General features: G+C 62.9%; 2 protein-coding genes across 2 annotated transcripts; one reads left to right on the top strand and one right to left on the bottom strand.

Annotated features, from left to right (window-relative positions):
* Positions 1–5,755: 5,755 nt before the first annotated feature.
* PTOV1 (PTOV1 extended AT-hook containing adaptor protein) lies at positions 5,756–13,948 on the top strand. The gene is made up of 13 exons (XM_059665356.1): positions 5,756–6,232; positions 8,506–8,643; positions 8,774–8,856; positions 8,938–8,995; positions 9,078–9,185; positions 10,496–10,651; positions 11,133–11,219; positions 11,318–11,391; positions 11,468–11,525; positions 11,741–11,845; positions 13,217–13,414; positions 13,500–13,568; positions 13,822–13,948. Exons 1-12 carry the CDS (start codon positions 5,870–5,872, stop codon positions 13,509–13,511), a joined length of 1,440 nt encoding a protein of 479 aa, XP_059521339.1. The 5' UTR covers positions 5,756–5,869; the 3' UTR covers positions 13,512–13,568; positions 13,822–13,948.
* An 85-nt stretch (positions 13,949–14,033) lies between these two features.
* PNKP (polynucleotide kinase 3'-phosphatase) lies at positions 14,034–19,730 on the bottom strand. Its single transcript, XM_059665347.1, has 17 exons — positions 19,604–19,730; positions 19,190–19,353; positions 18,500–18,546; positions 17,824–18,162; positions 17,049–17,128; positions 16,914–16,971; positions 16,672–16,779; positions 16,386–16,457; positions 15,691–15,739; positions 15,334–15,404; positions 15,161–15,253; positions 14,992–15,088; positions 14,850–14,911; positions 14,589–14,698; positions 14,407–14,494; positions 14,277–14,338; positions 14,034–14,195 (listed from the first exon to the last, which is right to left on the bottom strand). Exons 2-17 carry the CDS (start codon positions 19,338–19,340, stop codon positions 14,078–14,080), a joined length of 1,605 nt encoding a protein of 534 aa, XP_059521330.1. The 5' UTR covers positions 19,341–19,353; positions 19,604–19,730; the 3' UTR covers positions 14,034–14,077.
* Positions 19,731–19,776: the final 46 nt, after the last annotated feature.

Here is a 19,776-nt window from a genome sequence, read left to right as displayed (position 1 = left end):
CACCCACCTTACCTCTGAAGGTAAGGAGAAAGGCTTGGGGTTGGGGAGGTCGGCTTTACAACCTGAGAGCCTTTGGGACAGTGTACGCTGGAGGGCAGGTGGCCGAGAGGCAGATGTGAGAGATGCCACAGCGACAAGGATGGGAGGGTCCTAGCCCCGAGCTGATGGCCGTGAGTGGGCTTCTGGCAGGAGGGAGAGAAAAGTGAGGTGTTTGCAAGTGGGGGCCAAGGGCTTCTGCTGAGAATATGGAGTCTTGAGACTTTCCCCTTGGCCTTTGCTCGAACCGTGACCTCAGATTCTTGCCTCTCAATCCTTGGTTTCCCTCTGAAGGGTGGGGGTAAGATCGTCAACCTCCTATCCTCGTGTGTGAGGATTCAGTGCGTTCTTATTGTTTAAGAAATAATAACGATTATTGCTTTTCCACGAATGTTTTAAAATTAAGTGGTATAGCCCTGGCCACTATGGCTCGGTTGGAGCATCGTCACATACACCGAAAGGTGGCGGCTTCCGTTCCCGGTCATGGCCACATACACATGCGCCCTGACTGGGAATCGAACTGTGACCTCTTGGTTCCTGGGTAGATGTTCAACGATTCAGGGCATATGTGGGAGGCAACATACTGATGTTTATCTCACACATTGATGTTTCTCTCCCCCTCTTCCTTCTTCTCTCTCTCAAAAAAATTTTAAGAAGCATGTCCTTGGGTGAAGACTTAGAAAGGTCAGTGATGCAGGCTGGCTGAAGACACCAACCACCAGCCTGGCCCGTTCTAGTGTGTGTGGCTGAGGACACCAGGCCATTGTTCTGGGAGCCTCAAGTAGAGTGGAGGAGGGCGAACCCGTCTCCAGGAGGAACTCGCGAACCTTACAGAGTAACAGGAAGCAGCAGGGGCCCAGTTGACACAGGAGGTCATATTTGCAGTTCATTTGTTTAGGAAATATTGACGGGGGCCTGATGGGGTTTGGGGCTGTGACAGTGAGAAGGTCAGTGTGGTTCCTGCCTCCTGGGAGGAGGAAGTGGCCGCACAGCTCACCTTGCAGGCTCAGTTCTCAGACCTGCAGGCAACACTCGAATGAGACCTTGAAAAGGACCCTTGTGAGAATCAATGAGAACTCGCAGTTTCATGCTCAGTAAATAGTACAGATTATTCTCTGATCGTTACAGCTAGAGGAAGGGCACACCAGATAGAGGGAACAGTGTAGGCAAGGCCTGATGGCTACAGGCCAGAGGCACATTGTAGATAAATAGGTTAAGCGGCCTGTGTGTGTGTGGTCACATCAGACTGTTATGTTAACAAATCTGTAAATCTCAGCGGCTTAAAGGATTGTCTCCCTTCTCCCCACCCCCACCATGACAGCCTGTCAGGCTGGGTCTCATGCTCTCACCCGGTCACCAGCTTCCCTATTTGGGCGTCCTTAACTCCCCACCGAGGCCCCGCGCACACTGGCTCTTGCCTGCCTGGGACCGGACGTGACGCTCGTGCCGTGACGCTCACGCTTATGCTCCCACAGTGAGGATTCCATAGTCCCAGCCGAGCACAGGGACAGCGGGGACACGGTCTCCTGGTGCACGAACGCTCCCCAGCCCCTCTGGAGGCGTAGTAGATGCTTAGACCTCAGAGCCCTGTGCTGGGCTCCGGGATGGAGCCGTGAACAAGCCAGATGTGGTCCTGGCTCTTCCCAAGCTCCCAGCCACGCTTAGTGACTCCCACTTAGTGACGAGGAAGTTTAAGGAAGAATATGTAGCTTTTGGAGAGCGCGCATCAGCCAGACCTCTCAGACCAGCGGTCGCCAACCCGTGGTCCGCGGACCGCTGGTGGTCCGCGAGGTCCAAAAGGTTGGTGACGGCTGTTTTAGACATGATTTTGTAAATGAAGAAAACAAAACGGGAAACCCAAGACGTGGGCAGCCTTTTCCCCACTTTTGTCCCTGTTGTCTTCATGCTCTTGTCTATGTCACATACACACCCAACCTACACGTACTCCGTTTGCCCTTCTAGTGAACTCAGACGCTAGTTGATTTGATTCAACCAAAGTTGGCCAAAGGGGATTACTTGAGAAGGACATACCTGTGTCAGGGTAGGCTGGGTTATGTCCCGATAACAGCTCCCAAATTGCAACTTGCAGTGGCTCGATATCGAAAGGTGGGTTTTCTCACCCTTGCTAGGTAGAGATCTCACTCGGGCTGAAAGATCTCAAATAACACCAAGGATTAAGGCTCCAGACCGGACTCCCAGGTCACTTTTGCGGAGATCTCACTGGCCAGAAGCAATCCCGTGCCCCCACACAACCATAATGGCCCCAGGAAGTGGAATCCTTTCCATGTGACTAAGAACATTTCAACAGACACCTCTAGGTAGCACCAAGACCTTTTCTTGTAAGTGTTGGTTTCCCAGTTACCATACAGCATATTGTGTACACTGTACCCACAAATCACGGCGAGTCGTCATTTCCACAGGTTTTGGTTTGGTTTGGTTGGGTTTTTAAGTGACCTGAGACCCTAAAGACACTCAGGAGAAGCAAACGGAAGGCTGGGTCTTCCTGGGTTTTTATGAGCTTTTCTGTTCAATCATTTACAGTTGCTTTGCTTGCAGCGACTGTGGCAGCATTTTTTTTTTTTTAAAGCAGCTCACCTTTATCCTTTCCAGTGCAGGCAGCCTGGTTTGCATATAAATAATTCTCGCATTATTATTATACCAGAGGCCTGATGTACGAAATGCGTGTAAGAGTAGGCCTTCCTTCCTTCCCCCGGCTGCCGGCACCGGCTTCCCTCCAGCACCTGGGACCCGGGCTTCCCTCACAGCCCCAGTTTCATCTGGAAGGTCGTCGGAAGGATGTCTGGTCTAATTAGCATATTATGCTTTTATTATTATAGTTTGCCGGGACTAAGTTATTAACTTAGGAACAACTGCCATAACCATAAACAGGATTTGCTAACAGCTACTTCTGAGGCAGTGTGCAGCCTATCTTAGAATATAGCCTGCTAACTGGGCACCAGGTTTACAGATGATATGAACAGTGTCTTTCAAACTGTCGCACTGGGTGAGCAAGCTGGCCCCAGAGAGCTGTGCTATAGTGTTTCCTGTGGAATTTCAGCCTCCGTTTTCACTCCTCATTCTGACATGCTCTCCTTTTGGTCGTGCTGGAGCGTCTCCTGGCCCCCCTTTCTCCTGTTTAGGCAGCCCTGGCAGTGCCGTGTGCTGATGGGACCTGAAGGATGGGAAGACAGGGACGAGGTGGAGAGCAGGAAGCATGGTCAGGCTGGAGACGCAGCAGGGGCGCATGAGGCTGGGCCTTAGGCCGTGGTGAGGAGTTTGTGTTTAAGGGCCTTGGGGAGCCACTGGAGTGTTGGATTAGTGGCATGAGAGACAAGGTTAGAGGTTGTCATTCTGGCAAGAGATCTTCATGGCTTGAACCAAAGAGAATGGCGAGAAACGAGGATTTCGGGAGATCAGGGAGGTGTCTGTCCCTGTGGTCCTTGCTCCTTCCTGCCGGACACGGTGGTTATCGGGGCTCTGGAGGTACATGCTGATATGTAATTTGGAGTCTGGGTTCAGAGATCCCTGTCCCCCCATTTGGCCTCAGTCTAGGACACAGTGCGGGCTCAGGGCTGGGCTCCATTAGCCCTGGGAAATCCTTGGGCAGGTGGCTGCGTGGATGGGGCAAGCAAGGATGGAAATAGGACCTAGAGCAGGGCTGCTTGAAATTTACTGGCCACTCCTCTGTCTCAGGGCCCAACCTCTAAAGGGATGTGGTGTCCCAGTCTCCATCCACACACATGATCTTTGTAATCTCATTCATTCTCCCCTCAAAAGCTGAGGACTCCCTGCTTCATCTCCAGACTCCTCTGTCTGCATTGCTTAGTCAACGTCTCAAATGCAAGTAGGGATTTCTGCCTCCTGCCTCTGCCGCCCCAACCTGTTCCTCCTGTGGTCAGCTCCCTTTCCCCAAATGCCACCTCTGAACAGGTACAAACCTTCGCCCTTCTCTTTCTCTCACTCTCTACACAAGTCCTGTGGGCTCCAGCTTGAAAATAAATTGTGAAAATGACCACCTCCACTGTGGCAAGCCTGCCTGCCACCCATCCCATGTGTCCTCTCGCCTGGATTCTTTAAAAAAAAATAATCCTCACTGGAGGACACTTTTTCCATTGATTTTTAGAGAGAGAGAGTGGAAGGGAGGGTGGGAGGGGGAGAGAGAGAAACATAGATGTGACAGAGACACAGTGATTGGTTGTTTCCCGCAAGCTTCCAACCGGGGCAGAGATCAAACCTGCAACCCAGATACGTGGCCTTGCCTGGGAATCCTGGGAATCGAGCCTGCAACCCTTTGGTGCCAACGCTCTAATCACTGAGCAACACTGGCCAGGGCTCACCCGGATTCTTGCCAGTCTCCTTCCTGCCCTCTTGCTTCCACTCATGCCCTACAATCTTACTTTTAACACAGCAGCCAGAGGGGTCCCTGAAAAAAGCTTTAAATATTTCAAATTATTTTTCAATAGGTGACACATAGGTTAAAAATTTCAAATCGTCTGAAATAGTACACGGAGTCTCCTTCACTCTGCTGTGCCCCCACCCCCCACTCCCAATTTGCTGCTGTGTCTCCTCAGAGGTGACTATGGATCCCAGCTTCTGTATTGATACTGTGTGCATGACTCTGTGCATTCGATGAACGATTTCTTTAAGATGTGAGACTGTCCTTCCCTTGCCTGAAACCTTTTGGTAGTTCCCCAGCAAAATGAGACTAGAATCCAAATTCCATCCCAAGCTACAGGGACCCTGCTGTGGCACCTGGACCCTCCCAACTTCCACTGCTGTCCTCCACCCACTGCGCTCCACCCCACTGGCCTCCCTTGTTTGGGATTTGTACCCTGTTGTTCCCTCTTCGTAACACTCTTCCAGCCCGTGTAGAATCGCAGGCTGCTCAAAGGTCACTTTCCTGACTTCTCTGTGCACTTGCTCTATTTAACGCATCAAGAACTGCGATGGATGATGCGTTCCCCATTGGGCCATGGGCTCTGACAGACCTGGTCTGTGGTCATACTTAGGTTTCCTTTAGATCCCAGGTGGGGCCTTAAGGGAGGCAACTGATCAATGTTTCTCTCACATCCATGTCTCCCTCCCTCCCTTCCTCTCTCGCTAAAAACCAATAAACATATCCTCGGGTGAGGGTTAAAAAAAAAAGAAGAAACAGGGAAATTGAAGCAAGAAATCTTATACAACTGCTAAGTGAACATGCCGTCATTTACTTGAATGAAGGAGGGAATCAATGAATGGTCCTGAGAGGCAGGTGCGAGAAGCGGCGCTACAGAGGCGAGAGGGCGGTGGGCGGAGCCTAGGGAGCGGGGCCAATGGGCGCACAGCTGTGGCCCACCGTGTCTCCCCCGGCCCAAGTCCGGGCTTGGCCGCGCGGGGGCCGCTGGGAGTTGTGGTCTCCTGCCGACCTAGCCACGTCACGGCCTTCAAACCTGAAGTCCTCCCCTTGTGCATGGTACGACCCGTATCCCCAAACCTCTAGGCAGGTTTCCCCGCCCGAAGGCCCTTTTTCCTCCCTCTTTTCCTGGAGTCTCTTGCAGTCCCCGGGCTTCGCGGGTCGGGGACTCGGGCTAAAATCTCCCGGATCCCGCCCTCACCCCGGAGCCAACTTGGTATCGTCCTCTACGTTTATCGACTCCCCTTCCACCCGTTGGTATGGCCTCCGCCAGGGTCCCCTGAAGTTGTTTCCCACACGTCCTCTCGGGTCCTCCCGCCCTCGCTTGAGGCCCACTGTGCCTTCCAATCGCCTCGCTCCCCGCCCCGCACACCCTCCCGCTCCCGGAGCCCCCGCCACAGTTTGGTACACGCTGGCCACGCCCCTCTCGGCGCTCTTGGTATGCGCCGCGCTCCCCCCGCTCCCCGCAGTGGTTCGGCCGCGACGACCCCTCTTCGGCGGCGCGGCCCCCGCGCTTGGTACGGCCCATCCCGTTTTCCCGAGAGCCGCCTACTCGCGCCCCTCAGTCGGTGGAGCCCGCAGCCCCCTGCGCGGCCCGTGGCATCCGCACAGTCTGCTCGACCCGCGCCCGTCATGGTCCGTCCGCGCCGCGCTCCGCACCGCTCCGGCGCTGGGGGCCCCCTCGGGGGTCGCGGCCGCCCCCCGCGGCCCCTCACGGTGCGCGCCGCCCGCTCACGCTCCTGGCCCGCCAGCCCCCGGGGCCCGCAGCCGCCGCGGATCCGGGCCCGCTCGGCCCCTCCCATGGTGAGCCCCCCCGCCCTTTTTCCAGAGCCTTCCACGGCCCCGCCCCCCGGGCTCCCGTCTTTGTCCGCGGCCCCCTCTTCTCTGGGGTCTCCCAGGTGGCCCCGAAGGGTGGTCCCGCCGGGGGCCGGGTTCCCCCGTGGAACCCCTCGGTGGTACGCGCCGGGCTCTCCCCTTTGTTACGGGTTCGGGCAGGGGCGGCGGGGGTGGGGTACGGGGGCGGGGCGGGCTCAAATTACTGCTGACTCCGCGGCCGGGTCGGAACGCGGGTGGGGGGCTGGCGGGCCGACCGTGGACGGTCGGTGCGCGCGCTTGTTTTTCCATTTGGAAAGTTGGCCTCTCTCCGGACAGGAAATGGGGAGACGAAGGAGGGGTCTGGGGGCCGGCGGCGAGGGGGGCCGTCTTGCTCTCGCGCGCCCAGGTGTTGCACTCGGGGGCGCTGTGCGCGGCGCCCGTGGCGTGTGCGCCCGGGGTTTGCTCGTGCGCCCAGGTGTGGGATGCCCAGACCTTCGACATAAACATCGAGCTGTGCCGGCGCACGAAGCCACCCGGCCTTAAACCATGCACATACTTTTCAAAACCTGAACAAAGCTGCTCTGGCGGTAAAGCTGCACGTCCCGCTGCTCGCACGCTCGCGCCGAGGTGCGTTTCCCCCGAGGCCGGGCGCAGGCCCGCCGCTCAGCCACCGGCCCGCGCTGTGCATGGCCCGGAGCTGTGGCAGCTGCACAGGAGCTTCCTCCAGCCTCTAGACACCCAGACTCGAGCACCCCCCCCCCCCAACATTCCCCGTCCTGCGCTGCCTCCCCTCTCACCAGCCGGCCCGTCGACGTTTCACAGGCACTTCTGGACCCTTAACACCCCTCCTCGAAGGCTCCCCCCCTTCCAAGTCCTGGCGAGGCGCCCCCACGCAGGAAAGAGCAGAGCAGAGGTCGGGGCGAAGCTAAGTTTCGCAGACACTTGCCCAGATGGGACGTTTCCTTTAGCCTCGCCGCGACCTGCCCCCCTGCTGTTGCAGGTGCTCCCCGCTGAGGCACCGCCCGGGTGCTCACTTTCCAGACCCAAACCTCTTTCGGGTCCTGGGGGGTCACCCTGCCCTCCCAGAGACGCTCGGGTCTGTCGGGCCGGGTGCTGTCACTGCACCTCCCGAGGCCTGTGCCCGGCAGCGGTGCCGCCACCCAGGGCCGTGGAGACCCGTTCGCCACCGCAGACCCTGGGCAGCGAACACCCCCTGTGCACCAGGCTTCTCCCCCAGACGGAGGGCATGCTCGCTCAGGTGGTTTTGCTTCGAGCTCCCTTCCCCAATAAGACGTTCCCTGCCCGCAGACACCTGTGCGCTTTGTAGGAAAGTTGGAAACGCCCATTAGCCAAGAGGTGGGGGCAGCGGGCGCCGTGTTTTATTCACTTGCTTGTCTTGCTGCCTGGGGCCCTCCGACTGAGCTTTGTCACGGTTCCTGCTGCCGGGAGTTGGGAAGCTGGCGTGTTTGCTTTGAGATGTTTGGTTTGAAGGTGGCTGGGAGAGGACCCTGCGAGTGAGCGCGTGGCTTTGCCGGGTTTTGTTGCTGGAATGTTCTGGTTTCTGCACACGCTCTCCAGCCGCTGTGTTCGAGACCCTCCAGGTGTCCTCACCGCCTCCTCCACAGTCTGTCCTGCACCCTGCGCGGTTCTGTACTGTGTGTGCTTCTGGCCCCACGTCTCCGCCTGCCTGGGGTCAGCCTGACATGGCTGCACCCTGGGGTGCGGGAGGGACAGCAGCAGCAGCCGCCTGGAGAGGCTGGTGGGAACCAGAGGGAGAGTCTGGACTTAGTCATGAAGAGCCTTGGAAGGAAGGGCTTTGAGCGTGGGCAGGATGGGACGACCCAGTGTGACAGACAGACAGACACAGCCCAGGAGGGCTTGCGCGTTGCGGGGGCTGCAAGGAGACCCTGGGCCCCAGAGAGCTGGGTCTCAGCAGGGGGACCCAGGGATCAGGCTGGGAGGGTGCGTGGGTGGCACCTCCTGGTGGGTGGGGGGCGGGATGGTGCTCCAGGCTGAGCCCAGCGAGGAAAGGCCGAGGGGGCAGGCTGGCGGCTTCGAGGGACCTTGCGTGGGTGGATGTTAGTGGCTGGGGCAACGGGGCGGCCAGGCAGGGTCTCAGCCCTGGGTCCGAGGGGTTTGGAAGTGGTCTGGGTGTTTCTGCGCGGGAAGTTTGGGTCTGAACATTGGGTGGCCCTTGGGGTGGGTGGGGAACAGCCTGCCCTTGTGGCTGCCCAGCCTCAGGGGTCCCCCCTCTTCCGCAGCAAGGTGCCCGGGTGTTCGGGGCCCTGGGCCCCATCGGGCCCTCCTCGCCGGGGCTGGCCCTCGGGGGCCTGGCGGTGAGCGAGCACCGGCTCAGCAACAAGCTGCTGGCCTGGAGCGGCGTCCTCGAGTGGCAGGAGGTGAGCGTCCCAGTCGGGGCCCCGGTGCGTCCCATGGGCGGGGGGGAGAGGGGGGGTGCCCCACAGGTTCCTGAGGTCGCAGTGGTCACAGGCCTGGATGTCTGAGCTGAGACTCTCGCTCCTGCCACAGAAGCGCAGGCCCTTCTCTGACTCCAACGCGAAGCTGAAGCGGACCCTCCCCTGCCAGGCCTACGTGAACCAGGGCGAGAACCTGTGAGTCCCCGTGGGCGGGAGGGCGGGCGAGTGGGCTGGCGGCTGGGGGGCCAGGACCCCCCTGACCCTCTCCTCCCACAGGGAGACCGACCAGTGGCCACAGAAGCTGATCATGCAGCTGATCCCGCAGCAGCTGCTGGTGAGACCCGCCCCAGCCCCCCGAGCCTGCTCCCCAGGGCACCCCACCCAGGGGTGACCCAGCTGTCCCTTGTCGCCCCCAGACCACCCTGGGCCCCCTGTTCCGCAACTCGCAGCTGGCGCAGTTCCACTTCACCAACCGGGACTGCGACTCCCTCAAGGGGCTCTGCCGCGTCATGGGCAACGGCTTCGTGAGTGGGCGGCGCGGGGGCGGCTGAGGGGGGCAGGGGCTCCCCCGGGCACTTGGTGACGGCTCTGCTGGGACAGCCTGAGGCTGGGCCCCGGGTGAGCTCTCCTAGGGGCTGGGGAGTCGCTCTCGCTTGAGGTCTCGGCCCGTCTATGGAGCCGAGTGAAGGCACCCACCGCCTGGGGCTCCCCGGGTGTGAGCCAGGGGCCTGGGAAAGGGGTGACGGGAGTGAGCCAGGAGGGGCTGGTCTGTGCTGGGGCTCGGCTTTCTCACCCGGCAAGTGGGTGGCAGGACTTTCCCGGGGCCCCTGGGAGGCGGGGTCTGTCACGTGGGTGATTGGCGGGCAGAGTGAGTGCTCGGTAACCGCCAGCTGCCGAGATGTGTTGGGATGTGGACGCCGGATGTCAGGAGTTGAACTTGACCTGGGCCTGGTGTGAGCAGCACCCTCCCCAGCGGGTGTGGCCTGATGTGGGAGCAAGTCCTCTGCCCAGGAAGCCCGGAGGGCTCTGCTCTGGGGTCGCCTGCGTCCCCCTGTTCCTCTGCGGAACGGGCCACCCCCTGGAGGGGGGTCAGGTGCCGTGTGTGTCCCAACCCCGATGCCCAGGTGGGTCCCCTTCCCTCAGGGCCTGGACAGGCCAGGGGTGATGTGTGGGTCTCCTGTCTGACCCCTTCGAAGGGCCTGCTTGGTGCCTGGCCCCGGCTGCAGGCACGGTGGGCGTCACCCTGAGGCCTGTCGGTCACTCTTGTCCCAGTAGGTGTCGGGGAGGCCAGAGGCAGGTCCCGTGAGGGAGGGGACCAGACGTCAGGCAGGTGGCGCCGGGGGTTGTGGGAGGTGTTCCCCCCTTTGTCCGGCACCCCAGTGGGGACATGTCAGGTTCATGTTCCCCCACGTCCACTGAGAGGGCACTGGCATCTCGGGCAAGGAACACTGTGGGCGTTTCCTGGGTGCACTGCTGGCACAGGTTTCACGGGGAGTTGGGTCCAGACACGCGGCAACTCACCTTAGGTCTCAGCTGGGAGGAAGCAGGTGGCTGGCCCTCCTGGCAGCTGCCCTGGCACAGGCAGCGACCTTGGCAGCTCCGTGGGGCGGGCTTGAGACGGGGTGTGGGGGACAGACCCCTAACCCACACCCACACCCACACGTGGGTCCCAGGCCAACCTGACTCAGGGTGGGGGTGAGGTGCACGCCTCTCACACTGAGACCTGGGGGTCGGCTCATGGACCTCTGTCCATGGCGGGCAGGCGTGGGGTCAGGGAAGGGCATTCGACCCGTCAGCAGTGCCCTGGGGTCCCTGACTGCCCACCTCCCCCCAGGCGGGCTGCATGCTCTTCCCCCACATCTCCCCCTGTGAGGTGCGCGTGCTCATGCTCCTGTACTCGTCCAAGAAGAAGATCTTCATGGGCCTCATCCCCTACGACCAGAGCGGCTTCGTCAACGCCATCCGGCAGGTCATCACCACCCGCAAGCAGGTGCGCCCGGGTTCTCATGCCAGTGAGACTGAAGGGCGGGAGGGACGACAGTGGCTCCCAGGAGGTGTGGCGGGGGAGGGAGGTGGGGGCAGGCCAGGGCACACTGGTCACGGAGGGTGGTGTGAGGCTGGGAGGCCCTGCAGGGTGACCAGGCGTCTTACCAACGTGTCCCCTTCTCCCGTGTCCCCGGGTGTGGGACATTTTGTAGCTGCTGGTTCTTACAGGCAAACCCTGTGGGCTTTGTGCCCCCGGTTGAGGGTTGGCACTTGTCCTGGGCACGTGGGAGCCATGGGAGGTCTGAGAGCAGGCGAGGAACAGGCCCGGCTCTCGGGGTGTCTGGGGCTGTGGACAGACTGGAGGCTGAGAAACCCTAGCTGGTCTGTGGGGGAGGCGGTGGGCAGGCTGGGCCCAGGGGATGGGGGCAGGGACGGGAGGTTGGGGGGCTGAGGGACCAGCCCACACCCCACCCCGTCTCCTGTAGGCAGTGGGACCCGGTGGTGTCGCGGGCCCAGTGCAGATTGTCAACAACAAGTTCCTGGCGTGGAGCGGAGTCATGGAGTGGCAGGAGGTGAGCCCTGGGGCGGCCGGCCGCTTGGGGACCCGCGCGCCCCCATGGACTCAGGACTCCTCCCACTCCTGATGCCACCCCCTTCCTGTCCCCCAAAGCCCAGGCCTGAGCCCAACAGTCGGTCTAAGAGGTGGCTGCCGTCGCACGTCTACGTGAACCAGGGCGAGATCCTGTGAGTGTGGGGCTGGGGGTGGAGGAGGCGTCTGGGCGGGGCTGGCCTCCTGACCCTGGTGCCCTGGTGCCCGCAGGAGGACGGAGCAGTGGCCGAGGAAGCTGTACATGCAGCTCATCCCGCAGCAGCTGCTCGTGAGTGCCGGGCGGCTCGCGGCCAGACCTGGGTCGGGGCGGCGTGGGAGCTGAGCTGGAGGAGGGCCTGCTGGGTGGAGGGAGGCTCCTGACAGGCTGGGGGCCGGAGAGGCCGGCCTGGCTTTGGGGGTGGTCACAGGCCTGTGGGGATGAAGCGGGCACCATGTGGGGTGGGGCGGGCGGGGCAGCTGTGGATGGTCCCACCCCCTCCGCAGACCACCCTGGTGCCGCTGTTCCGGAACTCCCGCCTGGTGCAGTTCCACTTCACCAAGGACCTGGAGACGCTGAAGAGCCTGTGCCGGATCATGGACAACGGCTTTGTGAGTGGGCGGCTGGGTGGGAGCGAGTGCAGGATAGACAGTCAGATGCACAGGGCGTTTCGGTGACGACAGATGAACCGAGGGGCTGTCTGCAGAGCCGCTGGGGAGGCGGCAGCCCACAGCGATGTCATGTCTGTGAGCCACGCACGGGCTCCTGGTCCACGCGCCTCCCGAGGCTGTGCTGTCCTGACCCATTTTACGGGTGAGGAACCTGGTTCCCCAGGTGCCGGGCAGGGGCCCTGCTGCGTCTGCGTTTACTTGGCTCTGGGGTGACCTCACGGAGCACCTGTGCTCCCAGGGTCTCGCTGCCCCTTCCTCCTGCTCTCCCAGGGGCGGGCGCGCTCCCTCCAGGTTCCCAGGGTAAAATCTCAGGCTCCAGAAGGCCCCTGGCCAGGCGGGGCGGCGTCTGCTTCCAGTCGGGTGGCACTTCTGGTGGGACTGGGCCTCGGTCTCCCCACGGCCCGCCTGCACCCTCGCTGTCCACTGTTCCCATGTCTGTCACACGGGGAACCGGTTTCTGAGTCGCTGGCGTTGCCACAGGCGTGCGGCTGGGCATTGGGGGCTGCTGTGCGTTTCTTTTGTGATGAGAGTGGAGAGCACAGAGCTCGGGGCCCGTGTGCCCCAGGCTGGCCTTCCGCCCGCTCACTGGTGCGTCCGTGTCATCGCTGTGGGCTCAGGGGCAGCGAGGGGCGTGCACTGGGCTCGGCTCACCGCGAGCCTCCTCCTGTCCTCCTGTCCCAGAGGCGGTGACAGAGCCAGGCCTCCCCTCCAGGCTCTGGGGACCTGCAAGTCTTCGAGCTCAGCCTGGGCTGGCTGACCTGTGACGACCCCTGGCCTTGAGCAGGGAAGAGCCAGGGAACTGGGTGGGGAGCACGTGGCCCCCCGTGCCTTCTGCACCAGGATCATTATTACATGAAGCCTCGTCCCTGACTGGTCTGGGCCAGGAGGCCCCCCCCCCCCCCCCCCCCCCCAGCCTCCGAGCTCGGCTGCTTCCGGGCGTTGCAGGGGGTGAGGGAGCCTTAGTGCCGGGCGTCCTTCCCAGGGAGGTCCCCGCATGGCTGACCCTGAACGCTGCACCCCGTTTTGGGGCCTTCTGTGTACTTGCCCCTGTGGCGCCCCCACAGCAGGGGCTGGCATCCTGAGCTCTTCTGTGCAGAGTCAGCTGGGCCTGGGACAGTCGGCTCTAGGCTTCCGTCTCCGTGTCCCCACGTGGGAGAAGGAACAGGGCCGCGAGGACAGAGCAGTTAGGACACACTCGGCTCATGTGCTCTGAGGGACGCCGGCCTGTGTGCTTCTGAGCACCCCGAGCCGGCTCCGAGGGTGGGGGCACCTGTGACCAGGGCCGCCCGTGACGCTGCCCTGCACCCCCAGGCCGGCTGCGTGCACTTTCCCTACAAGGCCTCGTGCGAGGTGCGCGTGCTCATGCTGCTGTACTCCTCGGAGAAGAAGATCTTCATCGGCCTCATCCCCCACGACCAGAGCAACTTCGTCAACGGCATCCGGCGTGTCATTGCCAACCAGCAGCAGGTCCTGCAGCGGAACCTGGAGCAGGAGCAGCAGCAGCGAGGGGTGAGGCGGGGGCAGGGCTCCCAGAGGCTTTCTCCTCCGGCCCGGCCCGCTGCTGACTGCTGACGCCTGGCTTCTTCCCCCACAGATGGGGGGGTAGTGGCCCCCCTGGCCTGGGCCCCTCTAGGAGTCACAGACGAGGCCCCCGGTGACACTGGTGAGTGGCAGCCACGTGGAGGGCCTGGCCTGCTGGGGTTTGGGAAGCAGTGTGACCCTGGCTTTGACAAGACCAGGTGCGTGGCAGGTGGCAGCAGCCCCTGCAGAAGGGAGGAAAGGGCTCTGCTGGGCAGGGGGAGGCCGTCCCTGGTCCCCAGGGCCCTGCAGCTCATGGGTCCAGGTCGCCCAGTAGGGGGCCCAGGGGCTGCTGGGAGCCCCCACCCAGACCGTCCCTCCCCTCCGCCCCGTTCCAGGTCGGATGCTTCTGAGCAGGGCGCTTGGAGACCGCAGCTGCCCCCCGAGACGGCGGACAGCGCCCTGAGACGTCTCCGAGGACAGTGCCATCCATGTACGTTTCCCCAATAAAGTCTTTTAAAAGCCCACGGGCCACTGTCCTCAGCGCCGGCAGACTGGGGCGAGGCCCCCAGCACTGCCCCCCTTCTTCCCAGCAACGTGCTGGCCAAGCTGAAAGAAAACTAGCATTTATTGGGGGGCAGGGCCGGCAGCGGCTCAGCCCTCGGAGAACTGGCGGTACAGGCGCTCCCGCTGCGGCTCCACCTGCAGCCGGAAGGGGATCTCCAGGAGCTCGGCGAAGCCTTCCGCCAGCGTCGGGGCCTTGAACTGCTTCCTGGTGGCAGAGGGCGGTGAGGGGAGGAGAGGCCCCTGAGCCCCGTGCCCACCCACAGGGCCCACCTGCGGCAGTGCCTACCTGTAGCCGAACATGACCATGTCAGCCACGTGGGCATGAGAGGAGTCTGTCATCTCCCGGAACTGTGGGCAGAGGCAGGCTGGTTAGAGGGGGGAGTGGGGGGTGCAGGGGGCGGGGCGTGGGCACTCACCCGGTTGTTGTGGCGCGCCTGCTCCAGGGTGGCGCTGAAGTGGAAGCAGCGGCAGGGCACGCCGGCGTCCTGGGCGCACTTGATGTACCTGGGGTTGGGAAGGGCCAGGCTGGTAAGGGGCCCTGGGCCCCTCCCTCCAGGGGACCCCCTTCCAGGGGCCTCCCCTCCAGGGGCCCTGGTACCTGGCCCTGCTTGCGGGATCCGGGTTTGTGTTGTCGATCACGACCCGTTTCCCTTGCTTCAGGGCCGCCTCACACATGGCCACACAGCGCTGCCACGACCCCAGGGTGTCCTGGGCACAGGGAGCAAGCGGGTCAGGGTGGACGGGTACATGGGGCGGTTAGGATGGGGGAGAAGGGGGAGGGACAAGCACACACCGGGGGCGGGGCCAGCAGATACAGGGGAACAGATCCACAGGGAGATGGGCAGGGGCGGGACCTCACCCTGTTCACGTGGACGTAGCCGGCGGACACCAGGTGCTCCTGGAGGAAGGTGGACTTCCCGGCTGGGGGTGGGGGGGAGTGTCAGTGGGAGCCGCTGGGGGGGGGTCAGAGCTCCTAGGGGTCAAGGGTCAGGGCGTCTCACCCCCAGGGAATCCCACGGCGACGACCACCTCGGGGTCGGGGCTCAGGAGGGAGCTGGACTCGGGCAGGTAGAGCGGTCCGGAGGAGGAGACTGTCCTCTGGGGGAGACGGGCTGTGAGAGGAGGCCCCGCCCCGCCCCGCCCCCGCCCCCACGCAGCCCCGGGCCTCACCGGGTCAAAGGCTGGGAGCTCGAAGGGGGCCGCCGGCCACTTCAGGAAGAACTCTTCCGGGGTGGCGAAGGGCAGGCCCAGGTTGAGGGCAAACTGCGGGGAGGGGGCAGGTCAGGCCAGTGGGGGCCGGGCTGGGACTGCGGGGGGGGGGGGGGGGGGGCGGGGGTGCTCACCAGGCGGTCTGCGCAGGAGAAGTCTTTCTTTTTTCGCTCCGGGGCCCAGTTGGCGGTGCGTCCAGCTGCGTCTGGTAGGCACAGAGGGCACGCCAGCGGCCTCAGGGCCCGAGCCCCGCCCCGCCACCAGCCCCATCAGCAGCCCCATCACCAGCCCCGCCACCAGCCCCATCAGCAGCCCCGCCACCAGCCCCATCACCCGCCCCGCCACCAGCCCCATCACCAGCCCCGCCACCAGCCCCATCACCAGCCCCGCCACCAGCCCCGCCACCAGCCCCATCACCAGCCCCGCCACCAGCCCCATCACCCGCCCCGCCACCCGCCCCGGGGGCCACAGTCCCCCACCCCGGGCCTTACCGCCCACGAAGACGCTGTCCCCAATGGAGATGGGCACACCCTCGTTGGCCTGGGGGCGGGGGGGGGGGGAGACAGACAGGCCTAAGGAGCGCCCACACCTGTTCCCCCCGGAGCTGCAAGGGCTCCGGGGAGCAGGGGCCTCAGTCTGGGCTGACTCCCCTGCCGGGCTCCCGACATGTTCTCTCTCGGCCGCCAGAGGGCGCCGGTCCCACTTCTGTTGACAACCCTCCCCCAGTGAGGTCTGGCCCTGAGCTCCCCTCCCTCCTCTCGGCCACAAGGGCCTCCTCACCGACTGTCCCTGCGCACTGGGGCTCAGACTTCGCACTTGCTGGGACTCTGGTCTGGAAGATTCTTCAGAACCCAGACTCCCCCTGGCTCCCTCCCTTGCCCTTTAGCCCTTGATCCAGTGGCACCAGACAGACCTCCACCCTGGCTTTGGCCTCGCTGCCTCCGCTGTTCTACGTCTGCACCCTCCCTGGCAGGGGGCCAAGCTATGGGACATCAATCGAATGAAGGGGTTGAGGACTGACCACCGCCCTGCTTCTCGGTTGAAGATCACTGGCCTTTCATGCCAACACTGAGAAGGCGGGACGACGGGAGAGGAGAGGGTGCCAGGGACCCTGACCCAGAGGGCGGAGGCTGGGCAGGGAGTGGGGCTTCGAGGGGAGAGGAGAGCGGTGGGGGGCGTGGCTCACCTGCTCCCGCAGATGGTCCCACATGCCGATCACTGGCTTCCGGTACAGGCCGGCGTGCGTGGCCACCAGCACCTGCGGACCAGGTGGGGTCAGACGCCATTCCTGCTCCAGCACCCAAGTCCCTCCAGGACATTCAGGCCCGAGGAGGCTCCACCCTCCCTCACCAATCAGGAGCGCTCCCCCTGCCCCCAAACTTGCCACTTCTGATGGGTTTCTCTCCCATAATCACACCCAGGACCGGCCCCTCTCTGGGCTCTGTCCCCATGCAGCCTCCTGGCAGCTGTACCTGAAAGGGGACTCCCAGCTTTTCCAGCACAGCCTCCACCTTGGCCTTGAACTCCTCTGCGGACACCTTCCCACGCCCAATGCCCATCTGGTTGGTGAAGATCACCAGCTGGGGAGCAGATGCGTATGTCTCAGTGCCCTCACCGTGCCCCAGCCTGCCCCACAGCCGGGGCCCACCCGCGCACACACATGCGCGCGCGCCCGCGTGCACACACACGCGCGCACACACACACACACACACACCTTGTAGCCGTCGGCGTCCAGCTCCCGGAGCTTACGTGGAATCTCTAGGTACAAGATCCTAGGGTGGGCAGGAAAGTGGCAAGGTGACCTGGGGCCCGGAGGGAGCCTCACTCACCCCCTTGTCCTGCTTATCACCTCCAGTCAGTGGGGCCGGTGGGAAAGACCTTCCCAGAGCGTGTGGTGATGAGGGTCCCATCCAGATCAAAGCCGGCCACCTGGCATCACCAAGAAAAGAACAGTGACACCTCTGACCCCCTCATTCACCGGCTGGTCCACATGAACCCTGTGAGGCAGAGGCCGTGACCACTGTCACAGGGGGGGAAACTGAGTCAGGGAGCCTATACATCTTATGTGACGACAAGCACAGCGAGGGGGCATCCCCGATGCCTGATGCAGAGCCTGAAATCTTCCCTTTACTGCTCCTATTCTCCCCACACCCTCAGTATTCCCATCTTTACAATGGAGTTCATTTACCACCTGACCGCCTCCACCTCGAAGGGCTAACAACCATGGAAAGGAGACAAAAGCTAAGGCTCAGGTGCTAACTGCACATCGGGCCCTGCCCCCTGGTTGTCATGGAGTCCCCATTTTACTGGTGAGAAAAAAGGGGCTCAACGTGGTGTAACAGCATATGGATTAGCATCTCTCTGGACCTAAGAAATACTCATCATAATAGCTCCTGCTAAAATAATCCCAACTGTTGCTATGGTTACAGGGTGGTTACCGTGGATCAGGCAGGAGCGGATATACATCGATTCCCTCAATGCTTACAACCCCTGAATTTATCAGGTCCATTTCTCAGAAAAGTGAAGGCTCAGAGAGGTTAGTGACCTGCCCAGGGACACACAGCAAGCTTGGGGTTGTGTCCCCAGGAGTCGGTGGCTCCCTCAGGTCCCAGCTTGGCCCTCACCTTGCTCCGGGCCTTCACCCCAGGTGGGGTGAACACTAGCAGCTTCTCGAAGCTCTCCCAGCCAGGGGATGACTTCCGCATTCGCTTTTTCCGCTGTGCAACATCCTCTTCCTCTCCCTCTCCCTCCTTCTCCTCCTCTTTCTCCTCCTCCTCGGTTGGGGCCACCGGAGGGGTGCCGGGTGGAGTGTCTGGCTGGGATTCTGGCACGCTGGCCTCTTCCCAGCGCAGGGTCAGCGGGTAGAGGCCGTTGACCAAATACAGCGTGTCCCCCACCCCCAGAGAGCCCTCTGACCCCAGCTTCAGCTCTTGGGTCCCTGCAGTTGAGGGATTAACTCCCAGCTGCAAAGGAATAGGGAAGAGCTGGGACCGGCTCCACGCCCCCCCCGCCCCCCCCCCCCCCGTCCCCCAACCTCCAATCAACCCAGGATAGGGCTTGCCTTTCTCTACATGCTAATCAGACCCCTAAGCCCTGCCTCTTCCCTGTGCATCACCAATCAGGGCTTTGGAAAAGTTGCAGGTGTCCGGTGTTACCCAACTGAGATGTAGAAGGCGGCTGCATTGAGGCAGGCAACACCTCGGGGACTGCTTTAGTGGGCACACCTGCTTCCCTTCCAGCCACAGGCTCCCGACGGCCCCTCCCCGACCCCACCTCCAGACATTGCTGAGGAACCGGTACCTGTTTCACAGCCACGGTCCGCGTCTGGGGGTCTGCGACCAGCTCCACTGCGGGTGGAGAGGGTGGAGTCAGGCTGTGCATCCCAGCGGGTTGCCATCCCTCCTTACCCGGGAGCACGGCCGGCTTCCGGCCACAGGGCGGCGCTGCAGCACCCACTCAGGGGGAGGAGGAGGCAGCTCATTTCTAAATGGGCTTGGCTCGCCCCTTGACATGCAGTAACCAGACAAGGGCCTTGGGATTGCCTGTGACGCTGGTCGTGGCCTAGGGGCAGGGCGGGCATTGTTCTGTAGAGAACCCGTGGCAGGTGCAGGGCCGAGGCTTGGCCGTTACCACTCGTCCCTGCTCAGCTGCACGGACTTTCCGCCACGAGATGGGCTTTCTCCTTGACAAGGGTCGCAGCCTGACTCCGCCGCTCGCGGCGGCCTGAGCATCCTGCTCTGCCCACTGACAACGGTCTCGGGACAGGCTCCCCCCCAAACCCCCAGGAGCCTGCATCCCGGTCGGACACAGCCTTTTCTTCCTGTGCCCCCAGAGGGCACTGCCAACTCCAGGACGGGCTGCACCATACACTTCCGCCTGTTGGCTCGACGTATGTTCTTTCCTGAACCGACGACTGTCCATCTTCCCCCAAGTGTTCCCGCTCCGGAAACAGGCCACACCTCCTGCAGCTCGGGCCCCGCCCCTGCCTACCTTGGTTTCTGGAGCACTTCCGGTCGGTAACTTGGGTCAGGGGGCCCCGGCCCAGGACCAAGGCTTGCCCGCCCGCGGGCAGGAAGATGGGGGGCACTCCCCCAGGGGGGCTCTCCAGCCACAGGCGGCCCCTGGCTTCCATCCCGGCCATCCTGGGCGCCGGCCTAAGGGCAAGCGGGTGGAGGTTTGGGTGGCAGGTCGCCTTCAGTTGCTACAGGAAGTCCCGCCTCCTCTCGTCCCTCCACCGGGAATTCCCTGCAGCCGCTGAAGCTCTGGAAATCCGACCCATTCGCTGGCCCAGGGCTCGCGCCGTCTCCCAGGGGACGCCCGGGTGGTCCTCGGGGAGCGGGGACCCCTATGTCCCAGGGCAAAGGCCGAGGACCTCGCGCGCTCCCGCCTGGGCCCCACGCTCACCCGCGCTCGGCTCACTCCCTGCTTCCGACCCGGGAGGCCCAGCCCGGAGGACTCGGCCCGCAGCTCCGCCGGCGGCTCCGGTGCTTCTGCGGACGGAAGTGCCCGGCCCTGCACGAGGGGGCGGGGCCTCAGAGCTCCGCCCGCGGCGAAGCCACGCCCCTCCCAGCCCTCCG

Source organism: Myotis daubentonii, chromosome 15 (genome assembly GCF_963259705.1).
Source record: "Myotis daubentonii chromosome 15, mMyoDau2.1, whole genome shotgun sequence".
In the NCBI taxonomy this organism is placed as follows: domain Eukaryota; kingdom Metazoa; phylum Chordata; class Mammalia; order Chiroptera; family Vespertilionidae; genus Myotis; species Myotis daubentonii.
Note: the sequence above shows the minus strand (reverse complement) of the source record. Positions and strands in the feature narration are given on the sequence as shown.

Excerpts from the sequence above, each read along its gene's own strand:
- PNKP (XM_059665347.1), bottom strand. The coding sequence starts at position 19,340 with ATGGCCGGGATGGAAGCCAGGGGCCGCCTGTGGCTGGAGAGCCCCCCT. Across the intron at positions 15,740-16,385 it reads GGGACCATCTGCGGGAGCAG|GCCAACGAGGGTGTGCCCAT; the intron begins GTGAGCCACGCC and ends CCCCGCCCCCAG. Across the intron at positions 14,699-14,849 it reads GCTACGTCCACGTGAACAGG|GACACCCTGGGGTCGTGGCA; the intron begins GTGAGGTCCCGC and ends CCCTGTGCCCAG.
- PTOV1 (XM_059665356.1), top strand. The coding sequence starts at position 5,870 with ATGCGCCGCGCTCCCCCCGCTCCCCGCAGTGGTTCGGCCGCGACGACC. Across the intron at positions 8,996-9,077 it reads TGATCCCGCAGCAGCTGCTG|ACCACCCTGGGCCCCCTGTT; the intron begins GTGAGACCCGCC and ends TGTCGCCCCCAG. Across the intron at positions 11,392-11,467 it reads GTGAACCAGGGCGAGATCCT|GAGGACGGAGCAGTGGCCGA; the intron begins GTGAGTGTGGGG and ends TGGTGCCCGCAG.